Source organism: Symphalangus syndactylus, chromosome 3, assembly GCF_028878055.3.
Source record: "Symphalangus syndactylus isolate Jambi chromosome 3, NHGRI_mSymSyn1-v2.1_pri, whole genome shotgun sequence".
Lineage (NCBI taxonomy): Eukaryota > Metazoa > Chordata > Mammalia > Primates > Hylobatidae > Symphalangus > Symphalangus syndactylus.
This window is the reverse complement of record NC_072425.2, coordinates 119,342,195-119,368,621: the sequence shown is the minus strand read 5'-3', so window position 1 is coordinate 119,368,621 and position 26,427 is coordinate 119,342,195. Positions and strand designations below refer to the sequence as shown.

At 38.6% G+C, this 26,427-nt stretch overlaps 1 protein-coding gene across 7 annotated transcripts; it reads right to left on the bottom strand.

Annotated features, from left to right (window-relative positions):
* Positions 1 to 5,439: 5,439 nt before the first annotated feature.
* On the bottom strand, positions 5,440 to 25,939 carry BIRC3 (baculoviral IAP repeat containing 3). 7 transcript variants are annotated; one of them, XM_063636456.1, is made up of 10 exons: positions 25,756 to 25,939; positions 23,400 to 23,447; positions 18,059 to 21,571; positions 17,855 to 17,954; positions 14,683 to 14,761; positions 13,857 to 13,905; positions 11,618 to 11,860; positions 6,965 to 7,219; positions 6,380 to 6,421; positions 5,440 to 6,272 (listed from the first exon to the last, which is right to left on the bottom strand). In XM_063636456.1, the coding sequence occupies exons 3-10, from the start codon at positions 18,906 to 18,908 to the stop codon at positions 6,079 to 6,081; spliced, it is 1,812 nt and encodes a 603-aa protein (XP_063492526.1). In that variant the 5' UTR covers positions 18,909 to 21,571; positions 23,400 to 23,447; positions 25,756 to 25,939; the 3' UTR covers positions 5,440 to 6,078. The 7 variants fall into 7 exon arrangements, with proteins under 7 accessions (XP_063492526.1, XP_063492527.1, XP_055128867.1 ...); XM_063636457.1 differs by having other exon boundaries at positions 23,400 to 23,529; positions 25,756 to 25,870; XM_055272892.2 differs by having other exon boundaries at positions 23,400 to 23,485; positions 25,756 to 25,856.
* Positions 25,940 to 26,427: the final 488 nt, after the last annotated feature.

The window sequence follows — 26,427 nt, the reverse complement described above, 5'->3', positions numbered from 1 at the left end:
CATAAAACCCTTCATTAGGGTTTTGGACCTAGAGAGGATCCAATAGCTCCCTTGATTTAATCAAAATAAACTTTTGTATATGAGCACTCAGCCAAGGTAATTGCTAAAAAGATTTTTATAGATAATATTGAGACTCTTAAAATCCATGACAGCTTTAAAATGTTGGCGTCTATATCAAAAGTCAGGTTTTAAAAATTTACAGAAATATTATTTAAAGGCTTAATTAGTAAACCTTAATAATTTAATGTAAATTAGAATTTCAGCAACTCTAGTTTCAAAAATCAATGAATTAAAAGTTAGGAAAATAAAGGTGTTAAAGATGGCCTGAGTATATTGGGCACATATTGTTTGCTTCTTCATGTCAGGCTGGGACCATTAGCTCAAAACTTACCTTATCTAAGCTCAAAATTTTATCCATGTAATCGCTTAAATATAGCTCAGATGGGCCGAGTGCGGTGGCTTACGCCTGTAATCACAGCACTTTGGGAGGCCAAGGCAGGCAGATCGCCTGAGGTCAGGAGTTTGAGACCAGCCTGGCCAACATGGTGAAACCCCATCTCTACTAAAAATTACAAAATTATCTGGGCATGGTGATGCATGCCTGTAGTCCCAGCTACCTGGGAGGCTGAGGCAGGAGAATCTCTTCAACCCAGGAGGTGGAGGTTGCAGTGGGACATTGCACTGCAGCCTGGGATACAGAGCAAGACTCTATCTCAAAAAAAAAAAAAAAAGTATATATATGTATACACACACACACACACACACAGGCACACACATATATAGCTTAGATGGCCATGTTTTTAGCCATTTAGAGTCTGCCTGCTAGCCAAAGATAAAACTGTACCTGGCATCTGTTAACCAAAGATAAGACAAAGCATAGGGCTATAAAAGACCCCAAACCTCTGCTGCCCTTCCAAGTTTTCTGACTCAGAGACTCCCCATCTTGCAGCTGTACAACATCGCCTAGACAGATAAACCCCATTTCTGCTTCTCCCCTACCCCAGGAGTAGTTCCCTTGCCTTCTTCCCCTTCTGCAGGGTGCCCATACACCTCTGCCTCTGGAAGGTCTCCAGCTGTGAGGGATGTCCTCCTTACATGTAGTCTGTCAAGCACCACCCAAATAAAGCTTGTTGCATGCTACTGCCACCTTGTGGTCACATCTCTTCTTTGATCAGCCCCAAAATCCTTGAACTCAGAAAAACCTTATGTTTAGGGGGAAATAGTCACAAGAAATCATACTGACAAACACAAGGCAGAGAGGACCTTGTTCTTCCTATACATATTTCCTGTCAAGGAAGGAAAAAAGAATTCTAAGATCCCAAAAGCCGATGGAAGTCCAGGAAAAGCCTTTCCTACGGATTTCCAGAAGGCAATCATGCAAGGGACTAAGCACACAGAGGCACAGAGATGTTGAATAATTGCCCAAGCTTACTCTGCTGTGATTGGAATCCAAAGACTGAACTTCCAATTCCTGTGCTACTGCCTCTCCTAAGTTACAGTGTCTCAAATCAGATAATGAATATAGACGCTTAGTACATTTGAGTTCCATAAATGTCAAGCTGGGCGCAGTGGCTCACGCCTGTAATCCCAGCACTTTGGGAGGCTGAGGTGGGTGGATCACTTGAAGCCAGGATTTCAAGACCAGCCTGGCCAACGTGACGAAACCCCGTCTCTACTAAAAATACAAAAACCAGGTGTGGTGATGCACACCTGTAATCCCAGCTACTTGGGAGGCTGAGGCATGAGAATTACTTGAGCCTGGGAGGCAGATGTTGCAGTGAGCTGAGATCACACCATGCACTCCAGCCTGGGCAACAGAGTTAGACTCCATCTCAAAAACAAAAACAAAATACCAAAAATAAATAAATGTCAGTTAATTGTTGTTATTAAGATTCTAATGCCTATATCTGTACCTTATGCTCTTTCCAGAGTTGAAGTGCCATGCCTCCTCATCCGAAATCAGTTCCAATTCCCATCTCCTACATGAATCCTTTTAAACTAGGGTGATCTTTCCTCTCTAAAGATTCCTTTTGATATCTAAAGGCAGAATTTGGCCCATGATCTACTTTATCAATGATTCTGCCTTAGTACTTTATCAGCAGTGGTATTTAAAGAGGAAGAAGTCTCTCACATTCCATGTTCACTCACAGGAAGCCATTCATTCATTCATGCATTTACTGAATAAGGGTGTATTCTGTCAGGCCCTGTGCTCAGTGCTACACATACAATGGTGAACAGAACACATGATTATTGTCCTCATGGAAAATTTGACAACAGACTATGGCATTAAAAACTGTAAATATAAATTGTGTTAAGTGTTGTGAAGAAAAAGAACAAAGGGTCTACTAAAGAGACTATCAAAGGGATATAATCTAGATGGGAGAAGTCAGAGAAAGACAGTTTGAGAAAGTAACATGGAGGCGGACACCTGAAGAATGAGTAGGAATTTGCCAGGGAAAGAATGAATGAAAGAAGATTCCAGTCAAAGACCCTGAAGCAAAAGAGAGTTTGACATATTTAGAAACTGATGAAAACCAAGGTGGCTGAGAGACAGTGAGCAATGGGTAGAGTGGCAGAAAATAAAGTTGAAGACTATCAAGGGCCATGTTGACCTTAGGAGGAGCAACTTGAAAAAATACCTGTTATTTGCACAGTACAAACTCTGCAAATGAGACCTTGCCTAAATCTTGACTCAAGATTTAGAAGTGGGCATGGTTTTTTGGTTTTGTTCTGTTTTTTGGGTTTTTTTTTCTCATCTTCTTTTTTTATATACTTCAAGTTTTAGAGTACATGTGCACAATGTGCAGGTTTGTTACATATGTATACATGTGCCATGTTTGTTTTTTGAGATGGAGTTTCACCCTTGTTGCCCAGGCTGGAGTGCAATGGCGTGATCTCAGCTCACCATAACGTCCGCCTCCTGGGTTCAAGCAATTCTCCTGCCTCAGCCTCCCCAGTAGCGGGGATTACAGGCATGTGCCACCATGCCCAGCTAATTTTTTGTATTTTTAGTAGAGACGGGGTTTCTCCATGTTGGTCAGGCTGTCTTGAACTCCCGACCTCAGGTGATCTGCCCACCTTGGCCTCCCAAAGTTCTGGGATTACAGGCGTGAGTCACCACATCTGGCCAGGAGTGGGTGTAGTTTTTAAGAGACTGAGTAATACTGACCCACTGATCCTTTTTGTTTCAACGGTACTTGTATTGCTTTTAAAATAGTGAATCTCTTAAGCATCACATCTGTTTTGCCTGAAATTTTCTTTCTTTTTAATTATTTATTAAGACACGGTCTTACTATGTTGCCCAGACTGGTCTCGAGCTCCTAGACTCAAACGATCCACCTGCCTTGGCCTCCCAAAGTGCTGGGATTACAGGTGTGAACCACTGCATCTGGTCTTGAATTTTCTTAGTAACATACATAGTGTCTACTATGATGTGCAAGACAACAAAAGGAGGTGGCATCTTCACCAATAGGAGCTGAATATGGTTAAATTACATTGCCTGTGACCACAAAGGAACTTAATGGCTAATGGCCTCAAGTGATATAAGGAAATTAAGAGAAAGGTTAGATGGAAGCTATAATGAGCATGGCTGAAGTATGAAATTAAGCCTGCTGCAAAGTCCTGTATGATCACACTTAATATATTGAGGTTTAAACCCAATGACTGAAGACCAGGTTGGCTGGTAGGTGGGGTTGGAGGCAATCAAGTGGATCAATGCATGTCAAGCACCTGAAAACATCTGACATTTGGTGAGCAAATAGAGCTACCATTATTATCTATGGTGATTTATTTTTTCCAAAACAAAATGTCAGAATAACACTTAGGGAAATAACATATTTGAATAAATGGGTTGGTTATAATAGCTATTTATTACCAAAATGAGAATTAAAAGTTTTACAGTGAGATGACAAAGTTCAAATATTATCTGTAGTATACAAGAACTAGATACAAAAAAAACACACGTTGTAAAAAGGGTGCCTACTATTTAAACATCCTATACCTGAGTTACAAATCACCTAAGCACAATTACAAATAATTCAGCCTAGCACCCATGCAGGACACTAGCTAGCATGTGGGTAGCCAGCAGAGCCTCTAAGCAGAGGCAAAATCAATTGCATCTCAAGGAAATAGTCCCCCAGCATCAGAATGTGGAGATGGATTCTTTCCTCCCCTCACTTGGTCCCTAATTGTTCTCTTTACAACTCTAGCAGATGTTGGGGCTCAGAAAACCCAAAGTGAAGGCCTCAGAAGCAAAGTTTTTCTCTGATGTTATCCTGTCCTCCTGTCTTAGCCTCATTCTCCCTGAAGGCAAGCCATAGAAATTAGAATTCCTCTTCCCCAAGGTAGGTCATAGAAACCGGAACCACCTTTCCACAATGCCAGACTTACATCTTAAAGATAGTACTCTAACCTTTCCTCACCTAACTATGTAAGAGCTGGCCATAAATAAATTCTCTGACCTACCTTGTTTGATAGCAGGTTATAAGATCCCCATTCCCATACAGGCCCTGCCCTATATCCAGGCGGAAGGAATGCTGCACAGAGACCAAGAAGAATCTGAACAGAGAGGCCTTGCTGGGTCCCCAACCTGTGTCTATTCCCATTAGATCATATCCTTCTTTCCAATCACTATTCTTCAGGGCTGTCCATTCATTATTAAACCTAAGCGTAAAAATGCACAGTTTCCCCTGTAATTTTGGATCTTCATTATGAAGGCTCTCCGGTCATGTAAATCTGTGATTAAATAAATTTGTTAAGTTTTTCTCTTGTTAACCTGTCTTTTGTTATAGGATTGTCAGCTGTGACCCTTATGAAGGGGTCTTTCCCTTCTGCCCTTACAGAGCCATCTGCCTCTATACAGACATCTAGAACTGGTTTAGATGACTAGCCTTTGCCTGTCTTCCCCTGAGTATTCCCTATTACAGTCTTACTTCTGCTCTTAAAGACCTAATACCTCTATAAGAAACAAAGGAGAGAGTTATGACTTGGACGTGTTGAGTACCAATAACATAATGCAGAGGGGGACATTTTGTTGCACTGACAATATGAAACAGATTTATTTACCAGAACAACCTGTTGGTCCCAAGCGTTGCTAACCAGTGTACTTTCTAAGTTTCAGAATTAATACCAAAGAGATAAGAATAAAACTCAGACCTTCTTCCAATAGGTGGGTCTGGCATGAGACTTCTTGAATGAATCAATAGACAAATGAATAAACAAACTTACTAAAGGGACTGTTTGATTCTTGTCTCAGGCATTCCATAAAATCCTATAGATTTTATGATGTGTTGACCCCGTGTTCTACAAGTGTCAATGAAGAAGCATCTTATGGGAAGGAGTATAAACTGTAGTTCAATATTTGAGGGGCTTTAAGGAGGTATGGAAAGAGTCTGGGAGTGACTAAAGTATCCAATGTCATCGAAATAAAGCAATGAAGAATAAGAATAATTTTTGTTGCTTTATTAAATTTTTTCTCACAGAATTCTTTATAAAAACACCATGTCCCTAAAATGTCATTCAACATATATGCACACCTTCGATGTATAGGACACTGATCAAAAAAGACAGAGAAATATGTCCCTGGTGTTTTGTTTTTGTTCTGTTTGTTTTTAAAGGCAGGGTCTCAGTATGCTGCCCAGGATGGATTCAAACTCCTGGGCTCAAGTAATCCTCCTGCCTCAGCCTGGGACTACAGGCACATACAACCACACCTGGCTTCATGTTCCCGGTATTAATACAATGCCAAAATATTTAAAATTCTGAAAGGTAAACTCAAATATCTTAAGTTTTACTTCAGTTACAATTTCAATAATGCTGAAATTTTGATTGAATATTGTGTTTGTAGTGCTGTCTCTTTTTTGTTCATAAGAACAAAAGCCTATCATTCTCTTAGTTTCTAAAAAATATATGTTCATATGGTTTAGATACATATAGTCATATAAATATATTACACAAAACAATGTTTTTTTGAGTTGTAAATAAATAAAAATTTTAAGGAAACCAAATCAAGATAAAAGTTAAAGTTATAATACATTTAATAAATTAATTCTAAAGTTTAGACAATGTTTTCGTTCTTCTTCACGAAAGAAATGTACGAACTGTACCCTTGATTGTGCTCCTACAAATAGGACACTTTCTTAAAGAAGGAGCACAATCTTTGCATACTACTAGATGACCACAAGGAATAAACACTATGGACACTTCTTTGTCCATACACACTTTACATGTTCTTTCTTCTTGTAGTCTCCGCAATTGTTCTTCCACTGGTAGATCTAGAAAGAGAAAAGAATTTTTAATAAAAGGCAATTTGCTTCTTCAATGAAAAACTAAGATAATAAAGACAATGTTTTCTATTGATTTAAAATATTAATACTATTACCTGAAACATCTTCTGTGGGAATATATTTTATGTCCTGTTGCACTAAGGGAGAAAAAGAAAAAGCATTACTATGACAAGTAAGGTTAATATTTAGCTACAGAATATATTTTAAAAATGAACACTTTAGACTTTAGCCAAATACTCATGTCAAGGCAACAGAAGTCTTTAATCTTTTTGTGTAATTAATATCTATAAATTAGATTCGTTTTTTTTTTTTTTGAGACAGAGTCTGTCACCCAGGCTGGAATGCAGTGGCACAATCACAGCTCATGGCAGCCTCTACCTCTCAGGCTTAAGCCATCCTCCCACCTCACCCTCTTGAGTAGCTGGGATTACCAGGCATATACCATCACAAATAATTTTTTAAAAAAATTTTTGTAGTGATGGGGTCTTGCCATGTTGTCCAGTCTGGTTTCAAACTCCTGGGCTCAAGCAATCCACCTGCCTCAGCCTCCCAAGGTGTTAGGATTACAGGCATGAGTCACCACATTCAGCCTGAATTATTTTCAATAATCATAAGTTATTAATAAGAGCGTATTTTCAATTGACTTAGACAATTTAAAAAAATAATTTTCTACCACTCACCAAATAAATGCTCATATAACACAGCGTCAGCTTCTTGCAGAGAGTTTCTGAATACAGTGGCTGCAATATTTCCTTTTACTAAAATCGTATCAATCAATTCTCTTGCTTGTAAAGATGTCTGTGTCTTCTGTTTAATAACATCATGTTCTTGTTCATTAATAATTCTGGCAGTTAGTAGACTATCCAGGATTGGAATTACACAAGTCAAATGTTGAAAAAGTGCCTTTCTATTCTTCCGGATTAGTAATAAATCATCTTTATAAAAAAGAAAACAAGCATAAACATATTCAAACTCTGCTCACAAATTTCCTTCCAGTCCTATATATATAACAGAATAAAAACTATCTTTAATTCGTAATCATTAAGGCATTGATGTTGATTGCTAGGTTTAGGGGTGTCTCATCTCCTGTGCTTAATAATAATGTTGTTATAATTATAATGCAGGGTGCAGTGGCACATGCCTGTAGCACCAGCTACTCAGGAGGCTGAGGCAGGAGGATCCCTTGAGCCCTGGAGTCAGAGACGAGACTGGGCAACATAGCAATACCCTGTCTCAAAAAAATATAATAATAATAATAATAATAATAATAATAATAATGCTACTTATAGTAAGGACTAACATTTAGTGAGCACTCTGTTAAGAACTTTACATGCATTGATTCATTTCATCTTCACAACAGCTCTTTGAGGTAGGTCGTAATAGCCTCATTTAACAAATGAGAAAATGAAGCCACAGTGAGGCAAGTAAGTTGCCAAAGGACACCACAACTGGCAAAAATCAAACTGAGGTAGTCTGGTGTCATATACTGTGCTTTCAATCATTTGGCAATACTGCTAAGCCTTTAACCAAATGAAACTTAGAACCCATTAAAATTGATGTTTCAATTCAATCTAGTCAAATTGGGGAAAGACAAAATCAAGAGAATTAAAACAATTTTTTCTTAAAGTATCATTCTTCCATAAAATTTCTTTTATTATTTATTTATTCATTTTTAAAATGGAGTCTTGCTCTGTCACCCAGGCTGGAGTGCAGTGGTGCGATCTCAGCTCACTGCAACCTCTGCCTCCCAGGTTCAAGCTATTTTTGTGCCTGAGCCTCCTGAGTGGTTGGGATTACAGGCATGTGCCACTACACCCAGCTAATTTTTTGTAGTTTTAGTAGAGATGAGGTTTCACCATGTTGGCCAGCCTGGTCTTGAACTCCTGGCCTCAAGTGATCTGCCCACCCCAGTCTCCAAAAGTGCTGGGATTACAGGTGTGAGCCATTATGTCTGGCCATAAAATTTCTTTAAAATTCCATTTTAAGTTGAAATTTTAATTATTTCCAGAAATTAGACATATTGCCATTACCTAAATATTTTATAGTAAGCAGGGAAAGGCAGTAACAGCATTTTGAATAATAAACCCTATTTTTCAACGACTACCTTCTTGTCCTACAAGATATCATCTAATTCTCCTTCAAGACCTAGATTTTGTATCCATTGGTAAAACATTTTATATTTTAAAACTGCAATTTTTTTTATCTCTTTGAAATATAACTTATGAATCTAAGTTCATTAATTTTCATATAGCTTACCATAATCCATAAAGCTGTTTCTAAAAAATAACTAATGATAGAGGCTGAGCTATCTGAAGAATTGTTTTGGGAGAGAGGATTGTTAGATTTTAGATACACTGACTTTGTCAAGTGATAGGACTCATAAAAAGAACCATTTAAGAAAGAATAAAAAATGGAAAAAAGAAAACATCAAAAATCAAAAACAACAACCAGAAAATAAAGATGGTGCTTAGTCAAAAAGACAAGGCTAAAGACATATTTTGAAAATAATTGAAGCTCTGAGAATAAATGAGATAAAGGGTCAGGAGCTAGAATAGTGTCTGGCACAAAGTTAATGCTCCAGAAATATCTGTTGAACAAATGAACAACCAAGCCGTAGTTCTATAATTTAAAGACTAGGAATGAAAAGTAATAGTGAGAGGGGTAGAAGACATAAAACTTAATATATTTTGTTAAATTATCTATATTAGCAAAGTAGGGATATATTAGAAAATAAAAATACAAACTTGGTGTTGAAGTATACTAGTTTTTCAATCTAAGATTTACTTTTGTAATTATACGTAACCTAATATAATGCATTCTCTGAAATTCTTAAGATTTCTAAAATTTAATTGCTAGTAACTGAGAAAAAGTCTCATTTCAAAGTTGTAGACTATATTCTGGTTTGTAAGTTCAGAAGACTTGAGTATACCTTTGAAGCATATTATTATTTTTCTTTTTGCTTTTATTTATTTATTTATTTTTTTAGACAGAGTCTCACTCTGTCACCCAGGCTGGAGTGCAGTGGCATATGACCATAGCTCATTGCAGCCTCAACCTCCCTGGGCTCAAGTGGTCCTCCCACCTCAGCCTCCTAAGTAGCTGGGACTACAGACACATGCCACCACACCCTGCTAATTTTTATATTTTTTTATATAGACAGGGTTTTGCTATGTTGCCCAGACTGGTCTCGAACTCCTGGGCTTAAGCAATCTGCCTGCTTCAGCCTCCCAAAGTGCTGTGATTACAGGTGTGAGCCACCACACTCAGCCATATTATTATTTTATTCTGGGAAAAAAAATATCTTAAATTGCCTCTTTATTTATATCCCTACTGTTCTTGGGAAACTATAACATAATCATTAACCTAAATGTGTTTTCATTCACTCACTCAGAACACAGACTACATGCAGGCACCATACTATGTAGCAGAGATACATATAATGGTGAGGCAGAAACGCTAAGGGCTCTTTTTGACAACGTAAATTATTATATATTGTTGACTTGAAGTCATTTCTGGAGACTTTTCTGATCGTCTTTGAAAGAAATATAAATATTTTATAAGTGGATAGTTTTAGATTTTATGGAGCCTCTCAACGGTTGTGGAGATAAGTGTTCTCTTCTTTGAGCAATTGTTGGCTGATGACAAATGGCTACCACTAAGAAGGCTACAGGAAGGACATACTCGCCTAATCTTCACAGAGAAAAGAGAACTTGATGAGCAGAGAAAAGAGAACTTGAAGCTGGGCAAAGGTTAACTGTGACTGTATTGCTGCTACACTAGTGGTTTATAGACTGAGTAATTCACACTTTGGTGAATGTATGATGCTATATCACTATGGTCTGATAGGTTTGTCTGGGTTGGGTCAGAAAACAAATCCATCCTCATGGGCAGGGTTGGATTTTTCCCTAAATGAAGTGGACAATCTGACTGTCAATCATCCTGTGAAGAAATAGATCCCAGATGGCCTTGGACAAGGATAAGGAGAAATCTTTGTTCTCCTTCTGAGCTTTATGAATATTTTGGGGCCTGAGTTTTGATAAAGGAAAACATTACTGGGACATTCCTAGTGACTTGTGTAAACTTGCCAAAGCTACACAGAGATGAACCAGAAGCTAGGCAGAGAGATTTATGAGGATGAGCCTGGGGGCACTAAGAGAGGCCACATCTAGTTGCAGCTGTAAATCGACATTTGTGATATAATTCCCTTCTGTTTTCCTTAAGTCTCCAGTAAGAGATTGTTAAAAGTTGCAGTCTGTTTTCAGCTGTGTTGAAGGGACTTATAGGTCTGGTCCATGCTTGGGAAAGGAGAGATCAGCATTTCTTTTTGTCTAGGACAGAATGATGATAGCAGTCAAAACAGCCAGATGAGAATGGATGTGCCCAGAAGAGTTTTTGTGAAGGGCAATAGAGAGCATAGTAGTGGATAAGGTTAGTATGGAAGGACATGAGCAACTTATCCTAAGAAATTGTGAAACAGTATCCTAGGACTTGCCTAAATAATCGACAGATGCTCTGAAAGACTCAGTTCTTGTGTGGACAGGTAGGGGACTTAATAGTAATTTGTGGATTAATGTATAGTCACAGGCTAAGACATGCTTTTATGCTACTGTTAAAATTAATAACTGTCCAGCCGGGCACGGTGGCTCATGCCTGTAATCCCAGCACTTCGGGAGGCCGAGGCGGGCTGATCACTTGAGGTCAGGAGTTCGAGACCAGTGTGGCCAACATGGAGAAATCTCTTCTCTACTAAAAATACAAAAATCAGCCTGGCATGGTGGCAGGTGCCTGTAGTCCCAGCTAAGGGAAGGAGGCACGAGAATTGCTTGAACCCAGGAGGCAGAAGTTGCAGTGAGTTGAGATCATGCCACTGCCCTCCAGCGTGGGTGACAGAGTAAGACTCTGTCTCAAAAAAAAAAAAAATTAATAATTGTCGCTGATCCCACCCTGATTTACTCCAAAGGGGAGTGAGCAACTAGCCTGGGATTAAAAATGTGCCATGATGCAACAAGGATTCCATTTTTAAAGCGTTAAGAAAAAAAAACATGCCATGAATGCATAATTGGACACAACGTCAGCTATCCACAGAAAAAAATATGAGTTAAGGAAAAACAGGAAAAATACTTTTGTACATCATATATTTTTGACTTGTGAGCAACTCAAATATATTTGAATATGAATAAATTTTTCAGTATTTGAATTCAGAATACTAAACATGAAAAAAATCCGACTGGATTGAGTATATTTTCAGATATACTAGATGAGTATATTTTCCATAACGTATAGACTGATATCAAATGCTTATGAAAATGGACTGTATTAATAAATCTACATACTTGATTCTTTTTCCTCAGTTGCTCTTTCTCTCTCCTCTTCCCTTATTTCATCTTCTGCATTGAGTAAATCTAACACAAGATCATTGACGAGTCTATAATTCTCTCCGGTTGCTAGGATTTTTCTCTGAACTGTCTGTTTTACCAGGCTTCTACTAAAGCCCATTTCTACGGCAGCATTAACCACAGGAGTATTCATCATGATTGCATCTTCTGAATGGTCTTCTCCAGGTTCAAAACGAATAACTATATGGAACAAAGAATTTAACACATATCAGGATAGCCTGTATATTTCTTAAAAATCGAAATTTGAAATGAAATAAAAAATTGAAAGTTTTTATAATATTAAAAATGTAAAACCAACAAAATGTATAGGCATTATTTTATATGAACATTGTTAAACTTAAAATGATATACACATTCAGTCATCAAAATAACAACTTGGAATATTGTACTTAGATGCAAAATACACATTACCTGTCATAACTGGATATACATATGTGAGCAGGAGAAGGAAACAGAATGGCAGGGATTACCTCCCAGTAGAATTGAGATTATTTTTCCCTATGTTGAATGAACAAATGAGCTTTCAATCAAGAATAATTCACATATTTTTCAGAGAGGCTATTGTTATACAATATTGCTTCCTTGGAGTTCATTCTCAACAGTGCAATCAGAGTGACTTTTTAAAAACACAAATATGATGTGTCACACTTCTTAAATTCCATCAACAATTCCATTGCTCTTAGGATAAAATCCAAAATATAAGTGTCTTACAAAGTCTCATACAATCTGAACCCTGTTCACCTCTTCAGCCTCATCTCTTGCCACTGAATCATTCACATTCTGCACTCTAGCCCAGAAGTCACAAACTGATGGCTCTATTGCTGACCACTCATACAGCTGGCCTGCTTCCCTCATTTATCTCTTAGCAACTCCTACTTCTGGCCATATAGAAATTTGTTCAGTTCTTCAAAGGTGCCTATTCTCCTTTGTCACTTCGGTCTTTCACATGCTGTTCCCTCTGCCTGGAATCCTCTTTTCTTCCATTTGTCACTCGGTTAACTCCTCCTCTTCCCTTGGATTTCCTGCTAAGACAAATACTTCCTTGGGAAAGCCTTTTCTGACCCTCCAAGTCTGGGTTAATTGTCCTATATGCACTCTCATATTACACTTTACTTTTGCTGCCATATCCCTTTCTCCTGTCTGTGTATTTGTCTGTTTCCCATAGATACATGAGACCAGGAGTTATGTTTATCCTGTTCTCTATTCTTTTTTTTTCTTTTTTATTATTTTACAATGTGCAGGTTTGTTACGTATGTATACATGTGCCATGTTGGTGTGCTGCACACATTAACTCATCATTTACATTAGGTGTATCTCCTAATGCTATCCCTCCCCACTCTCCCCACCCCACAACAGGCCCTGGTGTGTGATGTTCCCCTTCCTGTGTCCAAGTGTTCTCATTGTTCAATTTCCACCTATGAGTGAGAACATGCGGTGCTTGGTTTTCTGTCCTTGCGATAGTTTGCTCAGAATGATGGTTTTCAGCTTCATCCATGTCCCTATAAAGGACAGGAACTCATCCTTTTCTATGGCTGCATAGTATTCCATGGTGTATATGTGCCACATTTTCTTAATCTAGTCTATCATTGATGGACATTTGGGTTGGTTCTATCCGGTTCTCTGTGCTTTCCTCAGAACAGGCGATATACAATATACAATAAATATATACTGAATTGAATTGAACGTGAGATAATGGAGTAGAGGAGCTTGTACAAATATTAGCTCTATTGCATTTTAGGTGTAAGGTGATGTACAAGTCATTTAACCTTTCTGAGCCTCAGGGTCCCTATTTAAAAACGCGACTAACATGTTCTATCCTTTCCCTTTCACAGAAAGAATATGTGAGCAATCTAATATCCTAGTACATCTGTTCCCACACTGGCCCAAGAACAAGGGTTAGGCTGGATGTATGCAGTTTGTTAAAACTATACATGCCTGAGCCCCACCTTTAGATACTCAGATTTAATTCAGTAGGTCTGAAGTAGAAACTGGAAATCTGTCATATTTTTTAAAGTTCTCTAGGCAACTCTGATATGCATTGAAGTTTGGAAATATCAACACAGTATATTTGAAAATGCATTCATTGTAAATTATAAATCAATATAAAGGTACATCACTATTATCAACTTTCAAATGACTCTATTTACATGCATTCATTATTATCCATTGTACTTACTTGATGACTCTGCATTTTCATCTCCTGGGCTGTCTGATGTGGATAGCAGCTGCAGAAAAAAAAAAAATATATATATATATATATATAAAAATTAAAATATAAATCTTATCTTACCCATTGCAATGAAAATGACCCAACAGACATATTTTATTCAATTTGTTGCAAACTACTTGCTTACTGGCAAAATAATTTTTTAACCAAAAACAATATTTCATTTATATTTGATAGTTATTCCCTAGGCTATAAAATAATAGAGTTTCAGTGTGTGTATATAATAACAAATAAAACCCATTTTCATTAAGGCAGGAAAAGGACTATACCTTTTCAATAATCCATGTGACAATCAATTTTCCTTTCATCCACAGGTCTTACCTACCCTGGGTCATCCTTTGGGATAAGTTGGACCCTATAACAGTTTCACTGCTCATGGCTAGGATGGGTTTGACCATCAAACTATTACTTAAATTATTTGCTTTCCCAAGAGGGTTAGAAAAAGCAATAAAATTCTCTTTCTCAGATCTTTTGAAGGAAAATTTATATAGTAAAACTGTTAAATACTACTATCCTAGTCATTTTTTCTCAAACAGTTTGATTTATTGCAACTTGATTGAAAGACATCACAAGTGTCATTATCAGGAGACTACCATTTATGGATCTATTTTTCTCCAAAGAATAATACTTTCTAAAATCATGTCAGGTTTGATAAGAAAAAGAAAATGTATTTCTAAAACAACTCTTGTCTTTTCACTAAAATAGCACTCTCTGTAATTATCAGAAAGCAATTTCTCTGATGGCAACCAATATTTAAAAAAAGAACTTTCCCTACCTGTTCAAGTAGATGAGGGTAACTGGCTTGAACTTGACGGATGAACTCCTGTCCTTTAATTCTTATCAAGTACTCACACCTAAAATGTAAAGAAAATAATTTTTGAGGGTTTATTTATACAGGTGAAATGAAAATGTAATAACATAAATTTCTCATCTCTAGGTGTTTATTCCATTTCAAATCTGGTTGTTTGCACCAAATCACAGAATCATTTAAGACCATTTATTCTAAACTTAATGTTAGAAGAATAAATATATCCTAGCCCACTGGGAACTGATTCTATTGCATTGCTTTCAAAAAAAAATTTTTTTTCTAAAACTCACCCATAAGTATCCTATGATAGGATTCAAATTTTTTGTGTGAATTTTTAATTGTTTTGTAAGATGCTTCTCATGACAGTTAACATTTTTCATACAGGTTGAATGTTTTACAAAATTAATATTTTTATATTTGCCAAGATACATTATGCTTCTGCTAATTTTTTTTTTTTAGACAGAGTCTTGCTCTGTCACCCAGGCTGGAGTGCAGTGGGATGATCTCAGTTCACTGTAACCTCCGCCTCCTAGGTTCAAGTGGTTCTGGTGCCTCAGCCTCCTGAGTAGCTGAGCTTGCAGGTGCCTGCCACTATGCCCGGCTAATTTTTGCATTTTTAGTGGAGATGGGGCTTTACCATGTTGCCATACTGGTCTCGAACTCCTGACCTCAAGTGATCCTCCTGCCTCAGCCTCCCAAAGTGCTGGGATTACAGGCATGAGCCACTGCACCCGACCACTTCAGCTAATTTTGAAAAGCACTAAAGGTTTATCTTAATTTGGGCAGGACTAATTCAGCCATTTGTAGACTGGATATTTCAAGTGAGTATAAACATACATATAATCAATTTACTCTTAATATATTGTGAAGTATAAATATTTCAAATGAGTATAAACATACATATAACCAATTTACTATTCATTTAACATATAGGGAATGGTCAGAGATATTGCAGTGAAAGGCAGGTTGATATAAGCAAGAGGAAGGCGATTACTAGTAATTCTATGAAGGCTCAAGTGAACAAGGGTCAAGAGCCTCTCAGTCTACTGAGGTCAAGTAAGGCCATCTCTCCTCAGAGCTCTTAGCTACTCTCTTCAACTCTTCTAAGATTCCTAAAAACACACTGATGTTGGCCGGGCATGGTAGCACCTCAAACTCTTGAGGTCAGGAGTTTGAGACCAGCCTGGACAACATGGTGAAACTCCATCTCTACTAAAAATACAAAAATTAGCTGGGCATGCTAGCGTGCACCTGTAGTCCCAGCTACTAGCGAGGCTGAGGCATGAGAATTGCCTGAACCCAAGAGGCGGAGGTTGCAGTGAGCTGAGATCACACCACTGCACTCCAACCTGGGCAACAGAGCCAGGCTCCATCTCAAAAAGAAAAAAAGAAAAAAAAGCAATCAAAATAAGTTAAGATGCCACATTTATTAATCAATATTAACCCATTTCCCATTTAGAAAAAAAACAGTGCAGCTTGTTGCCAGTGCAGTATTCTCAGGGCAAATGGGAAATGGGTTGAATAATAGCAAAAGTTTTGACCATGAAAAAATGTAATTGTAGGCCACATGATTTCGATGAAAAAGGAAAATGTAAAAAAATGTCTTTTTGAAGCTGATATTTTAGTTAGTACATTAAGTTTCTTACCCACAAGATAAAAACCCACACTGGCAAGCTGATCAGGATTAACTAGAACACTAGGTGGCCGTTAAACAATCAAAAGGGTAACACATCACATTAAAATGCTGCATGGCAATTAAAACAGATGAGATGAGTCTATACTTACCCTGACCACCCAATTTAATATTGTAACCTGCCTGGCATTTCTAAACTCCTCTTCGTTCTTTTTATTGATTGTACTTATTTTCCAACATGCTATAGAACTTTTTTTTTTTTTGAGATGGAGTCTTGCTCTGTCGCCCAGGCTGGAGTGCAGTGGCGCTATCTCGGCTCACTGCAAGCTCCGCCTCCCGGGTTCACGCCATTCTCCTGCCTCAGCCTCTCTGAGTAGCTGGGACTACAGGCGCCCGCCACCACGCCCGGCTAATTTTTTGTATTTTTAGTAGAGATGGGGTTTCACCGTGGTCTTGATCTCCTGACCTCGTGATCCGCCCGCCTCAGCCTCCCAAAGTGCTGGGATTACAAGCGTGAGCCACCGCGCCCGGCTTCTCATGCTATAGAACTTATTCAAGTTTTTTTTTTTTTTTTTTTTTGAGACAGAGTCTCGCTCTGTCACCCAGGCTGGAGTTCAGTGGCGCAATCTCGGCTCACTGCAAGTTCCGCCTCCCGGGTTCACGCCATTCTCCTGCCTCAGCCTCTCTGAGTAGCTGGGACTACAGGCACCCGCCACCACGCCCGGCTAATTTTTTATATTTTTTAGTAGAGACGGGGTTTCACCGTGGTCTCGATCTCCTGACCTCCTGATTCGCCCGCCTCGGCCTCCCAAAGTGCTGGGATTACAAGCGTGAGCCACCGCGCCCGGCCTTATTCAAGTTTTTATTAGTTGTCTGTTCTCTCCTGCTGTAATACAAACTTAGGAGACCAGGGGTCTTTGTTTTGTTCAACTGATTTTATGCACCCAGAACAATGCCTGGCAATAGGTAATCAATTATTATTGAATACTGAATGAATGGAAATATATCCAAGACATATATTGACTGAAAAAACTTCAGAACTAAATATAATATTTAATTTCTGTAAAATTGTGTACATTTATTTCTATATGTATATGTATTTATTTCTACATGTATATGTATTATATACATTTATTTCTATATGTCTGGAGGGATGTTCACTAAAATGGTAACCATGCTCATCCTTAGGTGGTAAGATTTCTGGACATTTTAATTTTCCTTCTCTGTGCTTTTCTACAATGTGTGACTTTGTTTTTATAATGAGCATGTATTATTTAAATATATATATTTCTTTAAAAATTAAACAAAAATCCCCAAATCTATTTCTTCGTTGTATTAAGTCCATCAAAACTTTTGAAGTAAGTATTTTGCTGAGTAATCCATCCTAAACTTATTCACAAATACATATTTGGAACAGAGTAAAGTAACAACTGATTTCAGGTAAACACATATAAGCAATCTCATGATAATCACAAGAATTTGCAAAGAGAATTTCAAAACAATTACCTTGGAAACCACTTGGCATGTTCCACCCATGGATCATCTCCAGATTCCCAACACCTGAGTCCACCATCACAGCAAAAGCATTTGACATCATCACTGTTACCTAAAATTAATTGTAGACCAAAACTTATGAATACACAGAATTTGCCCACTAAAATGTATAAAATAAAATATATTTTTTTTTAATTAGCAGATTCAGTTTCTTACCGACATAATAAAAACCCGCACTTGCAAGCTGCTCAGGATTAACTAGAACACTAGAGGGCCAGTTAAAGAATGTTTTAAAGCGGGCTGCATGTGTCTGCATGCTCAGATTAGAAACTGTGTATCTTGAAGTGTCTTGAAGCTGATTTTCTATAAATGGGCATTTGGGAAAATGTCTCAGGTGTTCTGACATAGCATTATCCTTCGGTTCCCAATTGCTCAATTTTCCACCACAGGCAAAGCAAGCCACTCTGTCTCCAGGTCCTATGTAGTAAAAGCCTGCTTTTGCCAGATCTGTTGGCGACAGAAAAGTCAATGGCCACATCTGAAAAGTAAGTAATCTGGCATTTTCGTTATTCATTGCACAGTTGTAGGAACTTCTCATCAAGGCAGAAAAATCTTGATTTGCTCTGGAGTTTATGGGATTTGATGGAAAGCTTGAATAAGAGCCACCGAAATATCCACTGTTTTCTGTACCCGGAAATACTGAGTGTGTGGAATTTGTTACTGAAGAAGGAAAAGGCTGAGAGGTAGCTTCCAAGTTGTTAACTGAATTTAGACTCTGAACGAATCTGCAGCTAGGATACAACTTTTTATGCTTTTCAATAGGACTGTCTCCTCTTTTCCAGTTATCCAGCATCAGGCCACAACAGAAGCATTTGACCTTGTCATTCACACCAGTGTAATAGAAACCAGCACGAGCGAGACTCCTTTCTGAGACGGGAACCCCAGCAGGAAAAGTGGAATACGTAGACATTCGGTACAGTTCACATGACAAGTCGTATTTCAGTTCAAACGTGTTGGCGCTTTTCATCAAATTTGATAAGAATATGCTATTTTCTACTATGTTCATAATGAAATGAATGGGGAAGAAAAGGGACTAGCCTTTCTCTGGGGAGGTAGTTTTGTGCATGGCTTTGCTTTTATTAGTTTTAATACTAGGCTGAAAAGCCAAAATGAAAAATTTTTTATCATTTTTATTTCTATGCATTTAGAGTTTCAACATGGAGATTCTAAATCCTATACTGATACATTTTAAGGAAGAAATACACAATTGCACCTTTGTATAATCTTTATACATACAATGTAAACATGATGCTACAGAGTAAGCTGTGTTGAAAATTAAAACCCTTCACAGAAGAGTAATGTGTATTAAGCCATCAGGATGCCATTTAATGGCAGGCATCTCCACAGGTAGGTCAACTTCTCTAGGCTACTAGAATGTTTCAGTTGCATTCAATCAACCTGAAGATGTAATGTGTGACTCATGAAGCTTCTTTTCATGGTGGAAAGCTCTGCTCTCAAGTGTTTCACAGCAAAAATATTCAGAATATGTTTATTTTGCTTTTTGGAAATTGTGAAATTTAGTGGCCAGGAAAAAAAAAGCGCAAGACCTATCTCAAAGGTGGAAAAGAATACATTACCATATTTCACTGATTCTAAGATGGCTATTTTAAAACTTCTGTTATCAAGAAGTATTTTATAATTAATGGCATATCATATTTTAGTTAGCAGCACTTTTATTTCTTAGAGGTATATAAAATAATGGTACGGTTTACAATTGAAGACATTTTGAATTCAGTGAAATATGATATATCCCCAATTTTTCTCCAATTAGTCATTTTTTTCTTTCTACAATCCTTCTAATAAGGAGAACAAAACAATCTAAAAGTTTTCTCCAAATAAAGAGCTTTACTAATAACAGGACTGGCTAACACATCTTAAAACCTGGTTTCGATATTAATTAAATAATAGTTATTTCCCATAGATCATCAGGAATATGATTGCTTAAGCATAATGATACTATTAGATCTTACACAATTAAATATTCTATTTAAAATAAATCATCAAAGATTAACATGTTTGTTCATTTGGTCCTTTGGACTCAGCTTCATGCTGTTGAAGCAACTCAATGTTGACTTTTTTTATTCTAATAGTATACTTGGCTAGAACATGGAAATGTCCTCTGTAATTACGGTAGACAACAGGTGCTGCAAACAGAGACTCTGCCCAAACTACCAATAACAAAACTGAACTTCATTGCTATATTCAGTTTACTTCTGGAAAAACAGAATCATGATATATATTTCATTCCCTTGGTTAAAAATGTTCTTAAGATAATTTAGATATGGCTGTAAACTAAGACCTTTCAAAGATTTTAAATTTTTTGTCCCCCTCAAAGAACTAACATTGTAGAATTATTCAACTTATCGCCTACTGAAAACATTTTTGAACTTTTGTTTTTCTAAATGTTTCTGAAGCCAACATCAAATCTACTCTGATAGTGGATTTATTTTTTAAAACAGTCAAAAGTTACCAAATGCCATCTATAGGTTAAGATGGATAATCAAATTACATCAATGTAGTTTTGGTCAGAAATCATTTCAGGGATAGCATACTTTGAACCAGAATTTATCGTGACAAAAATATATAATAAATTTACCATTTCAACAGCGGACACCTTGTCCAAATTCAGAATGTCTCAATTATGACTTACTAGCCATTAGTAAAGAAGTTCTGAGTCAATAATACTAGCAATGACCAATAAGCAAGTCATTGTGGCTTTTTTTTTTTTTTTAACCAGTGATTTGCAACCATGGTTTCCTGGATCTCACAGATGTTGGGCTTTTCGACTGCAGACTTCAATGCTTTGTTTCCAGGTGGCAGGAGAAACGTCACATCTCATTACCAATAATTATTTCCCTCAAAAGTAAGTAATTGTATCTAACGTCAATATTCCTTTCCCTGGCCAAAAATTTTACACATTGTTAAAAAAATCTTCTTTGTATTCATCACTATCTTTATATTAATTTTCTAAGTTTCTTCATTTCCTAAAATGTAACCTTCAACCATCATTCTTATCCTCATTATTCTCAGAGATAACAGCCCATTTAAACAAACTTTTGGACTTTTAAAATATCAATGGCCTTGTAAAAAACTGGATAATTTCTTGACCAATCATCACATTTATCTTTTTACTTCCTCTAAATTTGTTGCACCTATCAAAAAGCTTTGTTCTTGATTTTTCTTTGTCACTGTAGAAGTATTTTAATGTGTCAAAGCTTTCATCTGCATGTTTCTTTAATTTGCAGTGGATTGATTATTAGCTCTTTGTTCGAAATAACTCATTTTAAAATCTTTCCCAAACACAGGTACTGTTTCTATTCTATATAATGGGAGAATACGCCAGTAGGAGATTGCCTGGCCAACTCTGAAAAAAATGCTTTAACAATATGCCCCAGCTAGAATCACTTCTCCTTTACTTCCACAAATCAAATTCAGAATCTAACTCATTAGAGTTATACCTTATATAACTTGATCATGTTTATAAAATTAACATTCTTTGGATAGTAAAACACCAGTTAATACTTAATTTGTTTACCCATGCACAAAACTACCTCCCGAGATTAGACTAAGTCCCTTTAAGGATTTTAGGTCTCCATTTTGGGATGTTTTGATTTACAGAAGAAACTGAAAAAAAACGTCTAGAAGAAGTCGTTTTTCTCCTTTGTAAACCTGTTCAAAAACAAACAAACAAAAAGACAGTTTTAAAAGTCAAACAATTCATGGATGGAACACAATGACTTTTTAAAAAAACATTTTCTCCAAAATAGAGCACTAGTAATTACTGATTGTTTACCATGTATCAGGTGCTTTACTGGGCACTGTAGAGGCCAAAAAGAGATAAAAAACAGAGGTCTCTGCCTGATGCAGTGGCTCACGCCTGTAATCCCAGCACTTTGGGAGGCCAAGGCAAGTGGATCACTTGAGGTCAGGAGTTCGAAACCAGCCTGGCCAACATGGTGAAACCCCATCTCTACTAAAAATACAAAAATTAGCTGGGTGTGGTGATGCGCGCCTGTAATCCCAGCTACTCAGGAGGCTGAGGCAGGAGAATCGTTTGAGCCTGGGAGGTGGAGGTTGCAGTGGGCCGAAATAGCGCCACCGCACTGCAACCTGGGTGACACAGCAAGACTCCGTCTCAAAAATAAAATAAAATAAAACCCAGAGGTTTCAAACTGGAAGACATATTATGTTTGGCTTACATAGAATTGCATTATAGTACTTTACTAATTTCTTATTTTTATTTTGAAATTTATTTATACTTAGAGAAAACTTACAAAAATAATAGTTTCTGCATACTCTGCACTTAGCTTCCCCAAAGCTAACATCTTACTTAATTACACTGCAATTAAAGAAACCAGAAAATTCACATTGCACCATGCTGTGGATTAATCTGCATGCCTCATCTGAATTTAATCCGGTTTCCAAATCCATTTTTTTCTTGGACCACAGTATTTTAAAATCTTACCATTAATTGCCAACATGTTGAAATGTAAGAGACTTCCCATCACATTCTAGATTCCAAGCTTCTCTTGAAAAATCAAAAGATCTAGCAACACTGGGCCTATAGTCCTGCAGGGCAGCAATCAGCTAGAGCTGAGTAGCAGCTGTGCCCTTTAGAGAGGGAACGTGTTCTCTTTGATTCCCTGACACTGGGACTGACTGTTCTGGTAGTCTCCGCTAACAATAACAGTCTAGCAATAACAGACTGTTGCTATTTGTCATTGAACTGGCACTACTGTTTTTCTTACAGCAGAATTATGAGGAAAGTGAAATCAGTGTAACACATGTGTCTATCAACAGTAACAAAAATGAAAAGTAGAGGAAAAGGACATGTTTCGAGAAAAATAGGAGAACTTTTGTCTTTGTGGAAAGGAAGGATATTCCTTCATATCAAATATGTAAACAGAGTATGCTTTCATTTAAAAGAGACACCCCACAAGGCCTCATGCCACCGCTCACTCCTGTAATCCCAGCACTTTGGGAGGCCGAGGTAGATGGATTACTTGAGCCTAGGTGTTTGAGACCAGCCTCAAACTGGGTGACTTGGCAAAACACCATCTCTACAAAAAAACTCAAAAATTAGCCAGACATGTTGGCACATGCCTGTGGTCCCAGCTACTTGGGAGGCTGAGGCAGGAGGTTCACTTGAGCCCATGAGGCAGAGCTTGCAGTGTGAGACTGCATCACTGCACTCCAAACTGGGTGACAGAGCAAGACCCTGTCTCAAAAAAAAAAAAAAAAAAAGAGAGAGAGAGACACTCAGATTTTTTCGCATTTATATCACCTCCATTTCAGTTTGCAAACCCCTTACACAAATCTTATCCTAAAGAAGCTTTAGGTCATGCGTGGTGGCTCACGCCTGTAATCCCAGCACTTTGGGAGGCCAAAGAAAGCAGATGACTTGAGATCAGGAGTTCGAGATCAGGCTGGCCAACATGGTGAAACCCTGTCTCTACTAAAAACACACAAAAAAAGCATCAGGCATGGTGGCACGCACCTGTAGTTCCAGCTACTCAGGAGACTGAAGCAGGAGAATCACATGAACCTGGGAGGTAGAGGTTGCAGTGAGCCAAGATCACGCCACTGCACTCCAGCAAGGGATATATATGTGGAAATTTAGGCAACAACTATACAATAAATATACAAAAATATGCCAAGATGTCAACCCTAGATCACTTCAACCTCTGTCCTAATCATTTCCAACACCTAGATGCAACCCTGCAGACTGGGACCAGCATCACTTAAGACTCCTTCGCCATCCCTTAGCAATTCCTTTTAGACCCGTTCAGCTCCCTAGCCCATCACCCTTCTAAACCTTCAACACCTTCCTCAGATTTCTCCACTGCACTCATATCCAAGCCGTTTTGGCTCACAACCTACTTGCTGCCTCAGTTAAAGACTTGCCCCCTTATGGGATCCTACACTCTCCTACTGCCTCAGAAATCTTGTTCTTAATCCCATCCCCTCACTGCTTCAACTCTCATTCCTCTCACTCTCGAGTGGCCCTTTTCCTTTCACATAAATGTGCTTAAATCTATCTCAACTTTCAAATGAAAGAAATTTTTATAATTCTCTTTCGGCCGGGTGTGGTGGCTCATGCCTGTAATCCCAGCACTTCAGGAGGCTGAGGCGAGTGGATCACGAGGTCAGGAGATCAAGACCATCCTGGCTAACATGGTGAAACCCCATCTCTACTAAAAAAAAAAAAAAATTAGCCGGGCATGGTGGCAGGCACTTGTAGTCCCAGCTACTCAGGAGGCTGAGGCAGGAGAATCGCTTGAACCCAGGAGGTGGAGGTTGCAGTAAGCCGAGACTGCGCCACTGCACTCCAGCCTGGGTGACAGAGTGAGACTCCGTCTCAAAAAAAAAAAAAAAAAATCCTCTTTCAACCCCACTTTCCACTCTAGCAACTACTCTGTATCGCCACTTCCCTTCACAGCCAAGCAAACTGGAGATGTGTGTATGGTTAATGTCTCCATTTTCCCTCTCCCATTTACTCATTAAGTCAGCATCACTTAAAACTGCTTTCGGTACCAATAACACCAATGGCTTTTTGCTAAAACCAATGGAAATGTTTGCATCTGACACTGGGACACACTTCCTCTTAGAAATGTCCCATTCCCTGGGCTTCTCTGATACCAAGCTGTTGGGATTTGTCTTTCATTTCTAGTGGTTCCTTCTCAGATTGGCTCAGTCCCCAGCCTCTCCTCTTCTGACTCTTTCGTTTAACCTACCAAGAAGGCAACCTCCCCAGTCCCAGGGCTGTTGGGCATCCCTACCCTTTGGGCATGCAGCACATCCATTTCTCTGACGCTGGAGAGCAAGTGTACTTTTTCTTTCTGCCTCCGCCTAGACAGTAAGCTCTTTTAGAATGGCAACTATTAATATGTATCGTCTCTGTACCTGCCCTCCCACTCATAGCATCTGCAGAGCTTGGCATATAGGGTAGACACGAAGACTTCCCGTTGAAGAAGTAAATGTTAGCAAACGTGACTGAGCCCCGAGTGACCACAGTACTTCTATCGATTTTACATTAATGACCACAGAGTCAGCTCAGTGATTGATTAGTATCAGGCTTTGGAGTCAGACATCTGGGGTGCCCAATACCAAACAGTCTGGTAACCAGAAGCATGACCTTGCACAAGTAAATCTCCAAGAGCCTCAGTTTCCTCATTGTCAAATGGAGATAATTATGGTACCTGCTTCTTAAGATTATGATAATTAAACATGAAAAATACATGTAAAGTCTTCAGAGAGAAACCTAGCATATAGCAGGCAGCAGTACTTAATGTTAGCAATAAATAATAGTAAATAAAGTCAATATTTAATATTATTGTTACGTTAGCATCAGGTACATGCCTTCGACAATGTATTGATCAGAGTAGGAGCACCACTAGGTTTCCATGCTGATCACCAGGAAGACAACCAAAAACTGCAGTCTTCCTACCACCGCTTGGAAACATGCCTCCATTTGCTCATTAAACATTTTACTTCCTTCCTGTGCCAGAGCTCTGCGTTAGGCTCTGTCCTGAAATTTATTTGGCACCTGCAAAGGCCCAGTGAAAACTCTTGGCAACCGAATCAAAATGCCACAGCTTCACAATTCCACTGGCTCACTCCAAACGTAAAATAGAAATTGAGCACCTGGAACCTATCTAGAGCCTGCCTTTGGTCCCTGGTGTTTGATAACTGCGCCCCACCCACTGACTCTTAACCTCTGCAGCGCCCCGGGCTCTAGCCCTAAGCTCCCCTCGGCCAGCCGCTGGCACACCTCTTACCCCAGGGGAGTGGCGCGCGCGCGCGCACACACACACACACACACACACACACGCACACCAGCCTTCCTTGCCCACCTGCTGCACAGAGGCCGACGACGCATGCACCAGCAAGGACAAGCACAGTCTTTTCAAGCGACACCTGTCGCCCGGCCTGTTCCGTGCCAGAGGGCGCGAGTCTCACGCTGTCTTTTAAATGCGTCACCCAAATCCCCACCCCTATCCGTACCAGGCGTTCCGCACTCCTCCCAGTGGTTTGCATGTGCACTGGTGCTTTCCTTTTAGGACTTAGGGGAACTCCAGCGGTAATAACCACACACACTTCCTCTTAATCAGTGGCCTGGCAAACCCACTCGGGGATTTCCATGACCCAAAAGCATGACTCTTAACCGTGGCATATCTGCTTGGCATTTACTGAAAGACATTTGCTTCACTGCTCGTGGGTCAGAGGAAATCTTGATAACAACCCATATAGAGAGGACGATCATTGCTCAGCCTGCCTGGAAAAGGTCAATATGCCCTGTTCTGCACCCTCCATCCGCCATACACTTTACACGTAAAAAAGGTTAGGTTTTTCAATCTTCTGCTATAGCTGCAGAAGTCCAGCATTTAAAAAAAAGATCGAAACTTTGTGAAATCTATTTATTTTTACTTTTTGTTCTGATCAAGAAAGTAAGAGGTGAAAGGAAATGTAGGGGTATGTGAAAAAAAAATCATGCAGTTCTCCTTTGCAGTTTATTTTTACCATTT